The 15,936-nt window shown below is 41.7% G+C and overlaps 1 protein-coding gene across 4 annotated transcripts in view; it reads left to right on the top strand.

The window, feature by feature from the left end:
• XPNPEP3 (X-prolyl aminopeptidase 3) overlaps positions 1 to 11,859 on the top strand; it is a 45,977-nt gene extending 34,118 nt beyond the window's left edge. For 3 of the 4 annotated variants that reach the window (XM_040233227.1, XM_040233228.1, XM_040233230.1), the window contains 5 exons: positions 2,619 to 2,704; positions 3,852 to 4,032; positions 5,101 to 5,221; positions 9,215 to 9,409; positions 11,372 to 11,859. In XM_040233227.1, the coding sequence (XP_040089161.1) occupies positions 2,619 to 2,704; positions 3,852 to 4,032; positions 5,101 to 5,221; positions 9,215 to 9,381 (555 nt within the window). In that variant the 3' untranslated portion in view covers positions 9,382 to 9,409; positions 11,372 to 11,859. The remainder of the gene's footprint in view (positions 1 to 2,618; positions 2,705 to 3,851; positions 4,033 to 5,100; positions 5,222 to 9,214; positions 9,410 to 11,371) is intronic. The other variant, XM_040233229.1, reaches the window with a different exon arrangement.
• Positions 11,860 to 15,936: the final 4,077 nt, after the last annotated feature.

The following is a 15,936-nucleotide window of genomic DNA, read 5'->3' as shown; positions in this document are numbered from 1 at the left end:
TAAATTCATTAGTTTTCATCCTTTTTTCCTTTCTAAGCATGATTATTTAAGAATTAATATTTCACTTTCATTATATTCCATGTATTTTCTTAAACCTGTCATATTTATCATGTTATAAACAATAAATATAATATACTGTTTAAAATAATACTAAAATGAACAACCATGTATCCGCCATCAAGGATAAGAAGAACACTGCTCGAACCTTAGAAGCTTCTAGGCCATCACATGCACATCTCCCTTTCTATCTCCTATCATCCTAACAATTGTTTAAAACATTGTTTGGTTTTTCTTCATAGTTTTACCACCAGGGTACCTGTTCCTAAACAATAATAGAATTCATTCTTGAAAAACTAGAGAATAAGCACAAATCTAGCTTTATAAGGCAAGAAGACATATTGCTGTTACTAGAGCAAGTAAGAAATAAGGGAAAATGGTCGAAAACCTATAGGTGACAGTCTAGCTTTGGTTATCTAAAAGTTTTCAATTCAAGTTAGCGGGCAAGGTTATCAACAAGCCACGAGAAACGCAGGGTACTAGAAGGGCTCTGCTCTTGACTGGCTAGTAGGAGTCTGGCACAGTTGTGGTCAGAGAGACCGCAGGCTGCCCATGGTTCTGCCTCAGGGCTTACCACAACTACACGCAGCTGTCAGGAAGAGGTCACAGCAGAGGCTTTAAACAAACTTACCTGCGTGTTCATCTTCCCTTCTTACCTCTTAGACGGCCTTTCTGGGATCACCTTCCTTCCACCTCAGCTTCCTTTAGCTGAAGGTATATAGCTGATAAACTTGTTCCACTTTCGTTTAGCCAAAGCAGCTTTATTTTATTCTCATTCTTGAGAAATGGCTATGCTAAGAAAACCATCCTAGATTGACAGTTATTTTTAGTCATCAGTTTTAATATATTTTTACTCTCTTTTCTGACTTTCAGTGTTGCTGATCTTAGAAAAGAAAATAATTATTATCTTACTTTGGGAAATTTCTTTTTGCTATATTAAGATTTCTTTTTCTTTGGTATTTCTCAGTTTTATTGTATTTCTAAGTACAAATTTATTTTTACGTGTCTCATTATGATACCTTCTGGTTCCTGAATCTGTACATTTGTGTCTTTATCAGTTCTAGGAAATGCTCAGACATTTCTTTAGATATCACCTCTTCCACGTCTCTCTGTTCACTCCTGCAAGGACTTCAGTTAGATGTGTTGATAGGTTAAACCTCTGTTCTGTTTCCAGTAAGCTGACTTTTCTTTCATGTTTACATTGGCTTTGTCTGTCTCTGTCATATTCTAGGGGATTTTGGTAGGTCTGTCTTCTAGGAAACTAAACTTTTTCATTTGTCTAACCTACTCCTTCAGCCATCCACCTAGTATTTTATTTCAGCAGCAATTTTTATCTCCATTCCCTTCAAATCCACATGGTTATTTTCTAGTTGTCACTTGTTGCTTGTTAACCTTTGCGATTCCATTCTTTATCTCTTTAAACATTTCATGACAACAGTTATGTCATAAATTCCAGATAATTCCATCACCTGGAATTCTAGAAGATCTGAATTTGGTATGTGTTGTTCCTGCTGAGTCTCGCTGACTGGGGCCTACTGCCTCATGTGCTCAACGGTGACAGCCCCTGGTTGTGAGCTCATGTTTGCTTGTTATTTGGGGGAAATTGTGAAGTCCCAAATTTGGGGACCATTTCCTCTAAACATTATTTGCATATGCTTTTGTCAGAAGTGAAGTGGGTCCTGATGACCCGGGGCCCTGTTATCCCCTGTGAATGTCCTGGGTTACTGAAGGAATCTGCTGCTCCTCTTCCCCACTCTGCAGACGCTTTCTTTCCTATATACTGTAGTACTTACCTTATCACTCCCAGCCCTAGTTTCAGTTCTGGGCTGTCTTTATTCAAGGAAGAAAAGTCTTTAAGACATCTCTTACATGATGTAATGTCAACATTTTATAGAATCTATTTTTATCCAGAACTGAGTTGTTTTCTAAAATTTAGTCTATATTTTGCCAGAAATAAAAACCACATTCATTCTTCTTATCATTATTATGTATTTATCTGACCATTATTCTACTGTGTGCCAAGTTCTGTGCTTATTTAGATATGAATGAGATATGGCCTGTCTTCAAAGGCAGAAACAGAAAATTTCAGTATAACGTGACAAATGGTAAAACAGATTTACGCAAAGTGGGTTTTTTTTCTTTTTTTGCTCCCACCGAATGTTTCGATGGAGAGCAAAAGAGGGAGTGACATTCTGAAGTTAAATGAGTAAGTTATATGTGAATAAAGGCCTTCAATACCGACTTACATAGGTTTTTTTTTTAATTAATAGTGACAGAGGTAACATTTATGATGTGCTAATGTTCACATTTAGTAATTCAAACCCAAGCACTGTGGTTCCAGAGCCAACACATTTAACCACTCTACAGTGCCGTCTTTCTTGAGCCAACGTGAATTCATATGTAACACTTAGATGCTGTTTCTTGTGAGAAGGAACCAGAGATTAGTCTCCTTTAAATTGGAACTTTTTTTTTCTTAATGAAAGGCATAAAGGGTTTAAGTTAGAAGATACTACTGACAGTCATAAAGTCACCTTTGTTTACCTGTCTTGTTCTTGTTCCAGGATGGGGAGATGGTGCTGCTGGATGGAGGCTGTGAGTCTTCCTGCTACGTGAGTGACATCACTCGTACCTGGCCTGTCAATGGCAGGTAAGGCTGCTACAGATCCCACTGCTTCTTAGGAATAGGAGTTTAAAAATGGGTATGTTTGGAATAAAGGACTAAAGAAATATACAGGGTCCCTCCAGCTCAGGTTAACTGCCTTTACAAAGCTCCTGATTCTTTTCTGAGACTGCTTTATTCATCATATCATAGGATGAGGCACGTAAAGATACCTAGTTAACGTGTGCACACACTTTAAAAAAAAATAAATTTAAAGTTTTTACTTTTCTGATTGCAAAAATAATATTTAAGTTTTGGTAGAATAGTTTGGCCAGGTTAACCCTCCACAGAAAATAATTATAGAATCTGGACAAAATATTAAAAACAGCATTTAGAACTTCTCTGGTGGTACAGTGGATAAGAATCCGGCTGCCAGTGCAGGGCACAAAGGTTTGAGCTCTGGTCCGGGAAGATTCCACATGCTGTGGAGCAGCTAAACCCGTACGCCACAGCTAGTGGGCCTGCATGCTGCAATCACTGAAGCCCGTGCGCCTGACGCCTGCACTCCACAAGAAGAGAAGCCACTGCAGTGAGAAGCCTGCACACCGCAACAAAGTAGCCGCCACTCTACAATTAGAGAAAGCCAGCCTGCAGCAACAAAGACCCAGTGCAACCAAAAATAAAATAAAAATAAAAACAAGTATTTGAAGACACCAGACAGCTTTCTAAAAGCTGGCAGCAACTGCAGCTGTAAGTCTGTCCTTGAAAGAAAAGCTGTAATGGGTAAGATGTAAGTGGTTAGAGTTTTCCTCCATTGCTGCTAAAGAAATGATTATTCTAAGGACATGCAGAAACTAGTAAGTTACTAGTAGCCAAAGTATCGACTAGTTTATCCCATGACATCTGCTTTGCTTGTAAGAAGTAGATCTTTAGACTGTTTTTTTCTTTGGTTGGTTGGCTCGCTGACTGGTTGGTTTTGTTTGTGTTTGTGTTTTTTTAATGGTTAAAAAAAAAATGGGAAGGATCAAGGTTCAGCCTGATCTGGCCCTCTAACTGCATTCATGGCTGGATGCATCCTCTCACTTCACCATGTCTTATCTGCTGACCGTTGAGTTTTTCTAATCAAACTTAGAAGAAAACTCCCTGCAATATCAGGCAGTTCCAAATTCTCGTTCTTGGATTTCCCTGTCGCCAGGTTCACGGCACCTCAAGCAGAGCTCTATGAAGCTGTTCTCGAAGTCCAGAGAGATTGTCTGACCCTCTGTTGCCCTGGAACCAGCTTGGAGAATGTCTACAGCATGATGCTGACATTGATAAGCCAGAAGCTAAAGGAGTTGGGGATCACGAAGAACATTAAGGAGAAGAATCCCTTCAAGGTATTTCACTTCCTTCGATCCCAGTTCTTAAGAACACCTGACATGCTGCTTGGGCTTTATCCTATGTAAAGCTAATTCGATTTAGAAACGGGAGTTTGTGATTCTTCTGTAAGAGGGACTTTTTTGAGCATAGAGTAAAACAAAAGGCGCAGTACTTCTTTCTCCCAGAAGATGGCAGCACATGCAGTTTATTGCATACTGTGTGACTAGCTCAATCTTCAGAAAACATAAGATGAAGTCTGGTGTAGACAAGGTAGAAAAGGACAGAAAAGGGAGGAAAGGTTAACTCTTTAATTCTTTTTTAATGATTTTGAAAAAGTAGGGGTCGAAGGGTGAAGGTGTGTGTGGCTTCAATAACATTGTTGAGACTTTTAACAGTATCCTCACTTGCCATGTCTTTAGGGAATTTCATCTGCATCCAAAGTATGATGGTGTTGAAGAAAACTTTAAAGACTCAGTTTTAAATTAAGATGCCAGGTGGTCAAGCCAGACAGACCAGTAAGGTATCTCTTATCTCCAAGTTAGACTGCCAGGGCTTCTTTTATCAGTAGGGAAGAAGCTGTAATTCCTCCTGTTCCTGCCAACAAATCTTTAATTAACAGACAGAAGTATTCAGGTTGGTAAATGCCTCATAATTACTGTGCTATATGACATTTCCTACCTACCCCACAAGCTGCTGTGAGATACTTAGGGTCTCCAGAGAAGGCTCCCTGAGAGGGATGTGGGCATGTTGGAAAAAGAACTGTTCTAACATAATTATCTCCCCTCCCCGCCAGAAAAGAAATTTTCACTTGCCGTTGTCATTGCTGGGGCGAGCCCAGTTAGCATGTGTGTAGTATGAAATGGTAGGAACAGAAATGTGGATTCGTTATTAACAGAATGCCATTGGCAGAATTACACACAAGAAGTAGCAGTTTCAGTCTCTTAAGCATCAGCCCAAGGATAGATGACACAGGCGGCAGAGCTCAGGGCAGGGGGCAGTATTGACACATCTCGTGGATTTACACAGGCCCAACTTTTCCCTTAAGGGTCATTGCTCTGATAACACTGTGCTCATATCATTTCCAGGCTGCTCGAAAATACTGCCCCCATCATGTTGGCCATTACCTGGGGATGGATGTCCACGACACACCAGACATGCCCCGCTCCCTCCCTCTCCAGCCCGGTATGGTAATCACCGTGGAGCCAGGTAAGGGGAGGTGCCAACAGCCTCCCATCCCCTGGGACACAGAATCCTAGTGTTAGATAGAAGGGTAAACACTTTCTTCTTAGTAAACCAATGTAATTAAATTAGAAGAAACAGGAATATGAATCTCTCCAGTATAGAAGGGAACTTTATTTTAGATCCTCCTTGAGCTTTTTTATTTAACATCACACAATTTGTTTAATTTGACTTCTCCAATAAACAACAGATGAGGAATACTTCCTATCAGTAGATATTAAGAAGTAAATATTTATTTTAACCCTGCCTTTGCCAGGACCAGTTTGTACTGGTCTTCCTCTTGTGGTGGGCTGCTGACGCTTGTGGACCCCTGGCACTCTCCTTCAGAGATTCTCAGATTCCGCACATTCATAGTTGCAGCTCCTCTGCAAACTGCATGGAACTGCCTGCATTATCCCACTCTTCAGTATCCAGACCCTTTCTCCTGGGCTTCAGAGAGAGCGGGCAGTCCGATAGTTCCCCAGCTTGAATGATGGTAGGCGTGGGGCAGGAGAGAAGTAGAGGCCATGGTGGAGTGTGAAGATGGAGACTTCAGGTTAGTTTTAAACACAGATGCTGTTTCTGTCATGAAAGCAGATCTCAGTCTTAAATTTCAAGTGTTTTCACATCTAAATTATATAAGTTATAGCTGGGACACGTCTTTTAAGCTCCCCTCTGAGTCCAGGCGTATGTTGCTATCTGTGGCCTTATTTACCATTTAGTCCAATCAAGCTGGCACTTCCTTAGACTTTGACTACACTTTCCTTTGCTGACCCTTTTCTTATCACAGAACAGCATCTCTGAGTATAGAACAGGAAGTTTACAGTTTCTTAAAATGAAAAGACCTGGTATCTTTCTGATTTTGTGATTAGAAAGGGAAACTTGGCCTTTTAGAATTTTTCAGATGTTCATTAAACTCTTCCTTTTTCCCTCTTTATATCATGTGCATCAGTTACACTTATGACTTATTTCAGTATTTCTGCAGCTTCTGGTTGTTGAGACTAATATAAGTGTTTTTTAAATACATGATAAAATTCTCTATGTCCTTATTTTTGCAAAGTACCCTTCTTCCAAGGGACTGTTAGGCAAAGAAAGAATGCATTTATGTAATCTACAAGTTCCCAGCATATATTGACATACTCATAAAGTAACTTTAGTGGCCTGTTTGAGCCATTAGCACGTGATAGAATCATATCAACATTATTGTAGTTGAAGAGATCTTGAAGACTAATAACACAAAATAACTACAATAATAGTTCTAGTAATGTTCAGTTCAGTTCAGTTCAGTTGCTCAGTTGTGTCCGACTCTTTGCGATCCCATGAATCGCAGCACGCCAGGCTTCCCTGTCCATCACCAACTGCCGGAGTTCACTCAGCCTCACGTCCATCGAGTCCATGATGCCATCCAGCCATCTCATCCTCGGTCATCCCCTTCTCCTCCTGCCCCCAGTCCCTCCCAGCATCAGAGTCTTTTCCAATGAGTCAACTCTTCGCAAGAGGTGGCCAAAGTACTGGAGTTTCAGCTTTACCATCATTCCTTCCAAAGAAATCCCAGGGTTGATCTCCTTCAGAATGGACTGGTTGGATCTCCTTGCAGTCCAAGGGACTCTCAAGAGTCTTCTCCAACACCACAGTTCAAAAGCATCAATTCTTTGGCGTTCAGCCTTCTTCACAGTCCAATTCTCACATCCATACATGACCACTGGAAAAACCATAGCCTCGACTAGACGGACCTTAGTTGGCAAAGTAATGTCTCTGCTTTTGAATATGCTATCTAGGTTGCTCATAACTTTTCTTCCAAGGAGTAAGCGTCTTTTAATTTCATAGCTGCAATCACCATGTGCAGTGATTTTGGAGCCCCAAAAAATAAAGTCTGACACTGTTTTCACTGTTTCCCCGTCTATTTCCCATGAAGTGATGGGACCGGATACCATGATCTTCGTTTTCTGAATGTTGAGCTTTAAGCCAACTTTTTCACTCTTCTCTTTCACTTTCATCGAGAGGCTTTTTAGTTCCTCTTCACTTTGTGCCATAAGGGTGGTATCATCTGCACATCTTAGGTTATTGATATTTCTCCTGGCAATCTTGATTGCAGCTTGTGTTTCCTCCACTCCAGCATTTCTCATGATGTACTCTGCATATAAGTTAAATAAGCAGGGTGACAATATACAGCCTTGACACACTTCTTTTCCTATTTGCAACCAGTCTGTTGTTCCATGTCCAGTTCTAACTGTTGCTTCCTGACCTGCATACAGATTTCTCAAGAGGCAGGTTAGGTGGTCTGGTATTCCCATCTCTTTCAGAATTTTCCACAGTTTATTGTGATCCACACAGTCAAAGGCTTTGGCATAGTCAATAAAGCAGAAATAGATGTTTTTCTGGAACTCTCTTCCTTTTTCCATGATCCAGCAGATGTTGGCAATTTGATCTCTGGTTCCTCTGCCTTTTCTAAAACCAGCTTGAACATCAGGAAGTTCACGGTTCACATACTGTTGAAGCCTGGCTTGGAGAATTTTGAGCATTACTTTACTAGCATGTGAGATGAGTGCAATTGTGTGGTCGTTTGAGCATTCTTTGGCATTGCCTTTCTTTGGGATTGGAATGAAAACTGACCTTTTCCAGTCCTGTGGCCACTGCTGAGTTTTCCAAATTTGCTGACATATTGAGTGCAGCCCTTTCACAGCATCATCTTTCAGGATTTGAAATAGCTCCACTGGAATTCCATCACCTCCACTAGCTTTGTTCATAGTGATGCTTTCTAAGGCCCACTTGACTTCACATTCCAGGATGTCTGGCTCTAGATGAGTGATCACACCGTCGTGATTATCCAGGTCGTGAAGATCTTTCTTGTACAGTTCTTCTGTGTATTCTTGCCACGTCTTCTTAATATCTTCTGCTTCTGTTAGGTGCAGACCATTTCTGTCCTTTATCGAGCCCATCTTTGCATGAAATGTTCCCTTGGTATCTCTCATTTTCTTGAAGAGATCTCTAGTCTTTCCCATTCTGTTGTTTTCCTCTATTTCTTTGCATTGATCACTGAAAAAGGCTTTCTTATCTCTTCTTGCTATTCTCTGGAACTCTGTATTCAGATGCTTATATCTTTCCTTTTCTCCTTTGCTTTTCGCTTCTCTTCTTTTCACAGCTATTTGTAAGGCCTCCCCAGACAGCCATTTTGCTTTTTTTGCATTTCTTTTCCATGGGGATGGTCTTGATCCCTGTCTCCTGTACAGTGTCACGAACCTCATTCCATAGTTCATCAGGCACTCTATCAGATCTAGGCCCTTAAATCTATTTCTCACTTCCACTGTATAATCATAAGGGATTTGATTTAGGTCATACCTAAATGGTCTAGCGGTTTTCCCTACTTTCTTCAATTTAAGTCTGAATTTGGTAATAAGGAGTTCATGATCTGAGCCACAGTCAGCTCCTGGTCTTGTTTTTGCTGACTATATAGAGCTTCTCCATCTTTGGCTGCAAAGAATATAATCAATCTGATTTCGGTGTTGAACATCTGGTGATGTCCATGTGTAGAGTCTTCTCTTGTGTAGTTGGAAGAGGGTGTTTGCTATGACCAGTGCATTTTCTTGGCAAAACTCTATTATAGTCTTTGCCCTGCTTCATTCTGCATTCCAAGGCCAAATTTGCCTGTTACTCCAGGTGTTTCTTGACTTCCTACTTTTCCAATCCAGTCCCCTATAATGAAAAGGACATCTTTTTTGGGTGTTAGTTCTACAAGGTCTTGTAGGTCTTCATAGAACCGTTCAACTTCAGCTTCTTCAGTGTTACTGTTTGGGGCATAGACTTGGATTCTTTTTTATATCTATTATCTCACTTTCACTCCACATTTTTATTGGTAGGTACTGTTAGGATCCTGGCTTTACAGATGAATTGTAACACACAGAGGTTAATTTACTTGCCCCAAATCATCCAGTCACTGCCATTTTTGAACCAAACATTCTACTTCTTTTTTCTACTTCTCAGGAATTTATATTCCGGAGGACGACCCAGATGCCCCCGCGAGGTTCCGTGGTCTCGGTGTACGGATTGAGGATGATGTGGTGGTGACTGAGGCATCCCCGCTCATCCTTTCTGCAGACTGTCCCAAAGAGATGAAGGACATAGAACAGATATGCAGTAGGGCCTCTTGACCCTCATGGCAGCCCGTGTGGGTCTCAGGTGCAGGAGGGGTGGACGCAGGCATCTGTGCGTGTGTGCTTTCCGGGGGTCTCTGTGTGGACACTTGCTCATGTGTTCCATTGGGGAGTGCTGCAGCTGTGTGATTGTGTGTGTTGTCTTTTTGTTTTCTGTGGCTAGAAATCTGGAAAAATTGCATTTTTGGACTGTATGTTACTGCAACTTTATTAATTCTGTAGAATTAATGACTGAGACAAGGTTAATGTTAAGATATAAGGAAAGATGTTGGTTACATATGTCCATGCATTCCAGTTGGCACTTGTGGAAAATTCTCTCCTCTCCAGGTCCTTCCCCTTCTGCACTTTTCCTGAGATGTACCTAATATCATAAAATTTTTGTGTAATGCTTGTACTTCGAGCTAATCACCAGAGTCTGCCTACATTTCCCTCCATACAGCATTGAAAGCCACCTGTCAGTGATTGTGGGTGGCCAGGACGTACCTTCCATAATACCTGCCTTACCTGTTCAGGAGCCCACGTGAGCCCTCGGGGCACTGGTGTTCTCCAGCCCCATCACTGAGCCACAGTCCAGATTCTAGCAACACTAGCTATCAAACAGAACATTTTTGAGCTTTTCTTACTATTTGGTTGTCTGGGACCTGGAAGGTGTTTAGAGTCTTGATAAGGAAGGAAATGGAAGAGAAAGAAAAGTATGTATGTGTCTGCTCTAGATCCAGACCGCCATCTGTCTGTTTTCAACCTAAAGAGCACTCCTTTCCCAGATATCCTTGCTGTCTTTATAGACTCTTACCACACCGATCCTCAGAGCGCAGCCTTGAAGCTGCTTCTCTGGCCCAGGGCAGATTCTCTGCTCACCCTGTTAAGAGTCAGGGGAACAGCACCCGGTTATCATTCTGTGATTTCCTCTAGCGCTGATAAAAGCAAAACATGGAACCCAGCCAGTAGCTGTAAACACCCTCTGATCCTTTCCTTCCTTGGACGTTAGCACTGGACGGGCAATGGGAAAGGCTAGCATTTCCCTCCATACAGCATTGAATGCAGTTATGTTAAACTCAGTTTGCAGAGTGAATGGGCTAGACCCTTGCAGATGGTTTATTTGGGAGCTTCAGTCATAGGGGGCTGCTTTAGGATATAGTGTATTCACCTCCTTTAAACCTGAATATGAACCCAAGATGTATAAAACATGCTGTTAGAACATAAATTTAAGAAAATAATTGCTTTAGGGAAGAACAGGCTAGGAGAGGAGCATTGTTGCCTCTGCCACATACTTTTATGGCTGTGAAAGTATTCGGGAGTTGCTATTTTTCCGTGTGATAAAGAAACTGTGACTATGTTTTTTTAATTTGAAACACAGCAGTTAAGAAGTAGAATAATAACTCTCCTCTTCCCATAGTTGTACCCAAGTTAGGAAGGTACCTCTCATGGTGACTTAAAGCTGTCTTTGTGTGTCTTCTTTTAAAATATTGTTATCTTTTCATTAACTTTCGTATGGTCAGAAAAGGAAAACTCCTACTATAGACATTATATATTAATTGGGTTTAAAAGCCATAAAGTAAGTTAAACCTCCAGATAAAGACACTGTTTCTCATTAAAATTTTAAAAATGGGCTTTGTTACATATTTTAAGACATACATAACCAGCATCCTCCTTAACTTTCTTAATAATAGAAAGACTGCAGACATGATGCGTGTGTGCTGCCTCTCCCTGTCCTGTGTCCATGTCAGATCACAAGCACAGCACAGCGGCTTTTCACCAGCCCAGCTGTGACTTCAGAGTCTTTCCAATAACTGCTGTCAATAAAACAAGAGTTGGGCTTTGAGTTACCCTCTGCTTACCATCCCTCAGCTGGCATATGATCAACGATCATGTAACTTATTTTTGTATGTATGTTAGAAAGTACATGAGGGCCAGGGTGGCAGCATAAAGGACCTCGCTTGGAAGAGGTTTTTATGGTGTGGTTCTATTTTTTTTTTTTTTTTTTTAGTTTCCTGAAGTGGGATCTGTATCCCAGAATGTAAGCTGATAAGGGTGTGTTTTAAGCCTGAACAAATATACTTCAAGCTGAAGTGCTTAATAATTCTAATATGAGAATGTGACTGTATCATTAAGCCCTAGTGGTAGAGCAGAATTCCACTATCACAAAGCGTATGGGTCTTCCTGGCTGCTCTCACCTCTGCCTATGTGTCCCTGAGGAACTTGGGGTGAGCATCAGTATTATTCAGGTCAGGGGTCTCCACTGAAACCCAAGCCTTTGGGGGTTCGCTTCATGAGGAGCTGAGGGAACTGCAGTCTTTGCAAGCATTTCTTAATGCTTTGTTTGACTTTTGTGCAATTATATAAGTTCAATTTGGACAAAATGCTGTTACTTTTTAAGGCGGTATTGACTGAAAATAAATATATCATTCCCCAAAAAGGGAAGAGCATTTGTTACTGTCATTTTAAAAATAAACTGTAAAACAATATAAGAATGTATGCTTGGTGATTGTATGTTATTTTCAAATCTAAAGTTCATAGCTTTAAATGCAACTTTTGTTTTACAAAGCATTCATTGACGACTGTTGGCAAACTTGGGATAATCCTATCAGTCATAGAAGGGGGAAACCAATGGATTAGATTTACTCAAGGATGTAACATATAACATGGTGACTATACTTGATAACATTGTATTGTAAAATTGAAATCTGCTGAGAAAATAGAACCTAAATGTTCTCACACACAAAGAAATTTGTGAGGTGATGGATATGTTAATTAACTCAATGGGAGATATCTTTTCACAATATATATGTGTATCAAATCATTAGGATGTACACTTTAAACATCTTATAGTATTGTCAATTACACCTTAAGCAAACTGGGTGGGCGGGGGGTGGGGGGCAGCCTTCTCAGGTGGCTCAGTGGTTAAGAATCTGCCTGCCAATCAGGAGACACTCAGTCCCCAGTCCAGGAAGACCTCACATGCCTCGGAGAAACAAAGCCCCATGCACCACAACTGTTGAGCCTGTGCTGAGTCACTTCAGGCGTGTCCGACTCTTTGTGACCCTATGGACACAGGAGTCTCCAGACAAGAATACTGGAGTGGGTTGCCGCGCCATCCTCTAGGGGATCTTCCTGAACCAGGGATCAAACCCGCATCCCATATCTCCTGCGTTAGCAGCTGGTTTCTTTACCACTGGTGCCACCTGGGAAGCCCCATCTGACCATGTGACTGGTTAAAATCCTTCGGTGGTTGCTCATCACTGCAGATAAAGACCAAAACTTCGCATGGCTCTACCGAACATTGCATGCCCTGGTTCATACCAGTGGTAAATGTTTATCAACTGACTCTAGGAGGATAAGGGAATCCCTAGTTGTAGCATTTGCCAATTTCCATGGCATAAATAGGACAATTTCAAAATACCAACTTACGGATCTGGGAGAAGAGGCTAACGATTGTTGCACATCTTTGCAGGCTCGTATCACACTGGTTCTCTTCATGTTTGAGCCATTCCAGGCTTCTTTACGAGTGTACTATGCATTCTGTGCTTGCAGCCCCTTCTGTATGCTGTTGGCTCTACCTGGAATGGCACCTTCTTCCACATCCCTCAGTGTGTGTGAGTGCTGGAGCCAAACTGCATCAGTTTGCAGGAGCAATTGTTAACCTTTTGAGAATTTTGCAGTCTGACTGCTAAAGCTACAAATCAGAACTGTATTTCTTTTTTAAGAACTGGTTTTGTTTGTTTTTTAGTATTTATCCATTTGGCTGTGCCAGGTCTCAGTTGTACACAGGATCTTTAGTTGCAGCATGCAAACTGTTAGTTGTGGCACATGGGATCCAATTCCCTGACCAGCGATTGAACTTGGGCCCCCAGCATTGGGTGCTTACCGTCTTAGTCACTGGACCACCAAGGAAATCCCAAGAGCTGTTTCATTTTATTTACCAGCATACCACTGCATCCAGTCTTCTTTGTCTGGCTCTCTTTCAATCTCAAACCATTTCCTCTAAGAGGACTTCGTCTACCTTCCAGGCTATCTTTCCGCTTCAAGGCACCCTTTACTTCTCCTTTCCTAAAATTCACTGGAATTATCGTTAACTGACTATTGCCTCTCTTCTACATATGGTCAATTCAATGATGAAAAGGGACCTTTCCAAGTTCTTAGAATATCAGATACCTTTTAATCTAAAGCAATACGGTATAGTTGACACACGGCAGGTTCTGTGAATATTTTAGGAATATTTGTTGAATGAATGAATGGGTGGATCAACTGAACAGAGCTAAACTGAACAGCCCACTGCATTGTAAACTAAAATTATGAAGGGTAAGAATCTCTATGGGGTCTACAAAAAGTTTATGCAGCAGGAGCTAGTATACAGAAAGGCATGGCCGATCATCACAGCCAGGAAAATATCCAAAGCAGAGATCAGCACATGAGGCTTTCATAGCTTAATGGGACAGCCCCGCCGTATCTCTTCACAGAGCAAACAACTTGCAGACTGTTGCTGCTTCCTCTCCTGTATCTCTACAATACCTGCTTCCAACAAAGTTTAGAATTTTTCAAAATTCAAATAAGATTAAGTCACTTTTGGGCTTCCCAGGTGGCGCAGTGGTAAAGAATTCATCTGTCAATGCAGGAGACACAAGAGACTCATATTAAATCCCTAGGTCGGGAGGATCCCCTGAAAATGGCAACCTACTCCAGTATCTTGCCTAGAAAATCCCATGGATAGAGGAGGGGACAGTCCAGGGAGTTGCAAAGACTCAGACACGACTGAGTACATGTGTGCACTCACACATGTCACTGTGAGTCCCCTCCCTTACACTGTTCCCCTCCAGTGCCTTCCAATAACATCTACAATAATATCCCCACCTGATCTGACCCCTACCTGCCTGTCTCACATCTCTTAACCACCCTTGCTCCATAAGCTTCAAATTTATTCAGTCAACACATAGTGGGCACATACAATGGACCAAGCACTGTTCTAGGAGTATTTGTTATCAATAAAGAAAACAATAGGGAATTCCCAGGCTAGGATACCAAGCTTTCACTGCTGAGGGCCCAGGTTCAAACCCTGGTCGGGAAACAAAGATCCCACAACCTGCACAGGGCAGTCAAAAATAAAGAGAATAATAAAATATACCTTCTCCTGGCCAGACACACAGAAGCAATAAATCTAATAAATGAGTAAACAAAAAGAAGGTACATGTACCATTAAAGGAAAAAGTTCAGTGAAATGAACGGGAAGCATATCATACAGGGTCTTTTAGTCCCTTGCAAGGAATTCAGCTGAAATGTTACTCCTCATAGGGACCTTATCTAATCACCTATTTTAATATTGCCTCCACCTCTCCTCAGTCTCATGACTTTTTTTGACTTATTGATACCTGCAATTTTCTGATATGTTTGTTGACTTGTATATTATTTCCCTGTGGGGTGTTTGACTCCGCATCACTGTATCTCTCCCATTTACAACTGGACTCGGTACACATTCAATGAATTTGTTGAATGAAGATACTGCTAAGTCACTTCAGTCGTGTCCGACTCTGTGCTACCCCATAGACGGCAGCCCATCAGGCTCCCCTGTCCCTGGGATTCTCCAGGCAAGAACACTGGAGTGGGGTGCCATTTCCTTCTCCAATGCATGAAAGTGAAAAGTGAAAGTGAAGTCGCTCAGTCATGTCCGACCCTCAGCGACCCCATGGACTGCAGACTTCTAGGCTCCTCCATCCATGGGATTTTCCTGGCAAGAGTACTGGAGTGGGGTGCCATTGCCTTCATATGCCCTCAATACTTTAATTTACTCTGGTTTTCCAATACTCCGGCAAGAAAACAAATAACTGAATTCCTAAAATGGAATCATTAATTTAAAAAACTTGCTTTGTAAGGTTTCCTGTCACACATTTTCTATAGTCTGGTTAAAGCTGTGGTGGTGTTTCCACAGATTTGTTGTTCTTTACGATTAAGACAAGGAAACAAATCCTATTTCTTCTGGTTTAACAGTGGAGTCAACACAATCCATCACTCTTCAATTTTCTTTTAAGAGAAAACATGAGATTTCAAAAAAGTCAACACAAGATTTAAGAGTGATCGAGCAGAGTCATACCTCTGCAGGATTAGAGATGAAAAAGTGGAGCCTGGTCTAGAGATGGGAAGGTGACAGAAAGTACAGGTGCTTTTGCGGTTAAGGAATGATCAGTAAGAATAAGTGGCAAATACCTCACACAAATACTTCAAAAAGTGCAGCGACTTCAAATGCGAGGATAGCGCAACTAGAGGCAAGAGGGCCGAAATTAAGGAGAAAGATGAGCACTCGTTGAGGAATGGGAAGAGTGTGCTCAAGCGAGTGAAGATGAAATCGTGCACTTGAACCACAGACCCTTCCAGGGCGGACTGGTGTATTTGGGGTAGGCTGGGGCCGGCACCTCCCAGGCTCCTAAGCCTTCTCCGTCCCCCTCTTTCAGGTGGGCAGGTGAAGGCAGGGCTGGAGAATGCCTGTTCAGTTCAGTCCTGGGGAGGACACTGGGCAGGAGGGGGAGACCATCTTCCCGCTGAATCCTGAGGATTTCCCGAATT

This window comes from Oryx dammah, unplaced genomic scaffold (assembly GCF_014754425.2).
Source record: "Oryx dammah isolate SB20612 unplaced genomic scaffold, SCBI_Odam_1.1 HiC_scaffold_29, whole genome shotgun sequence".
Lineage (NCBI taxonomy): Eukaryota > Metazoa > Chordata > Mammalia > Artiodactyla > Bovidae > Oryx > Oryx dammah.
Note: the sequence above shows the minus strand (reverse complement) of the source record. Positions and strands in the feature narration are given on the sequence as shown.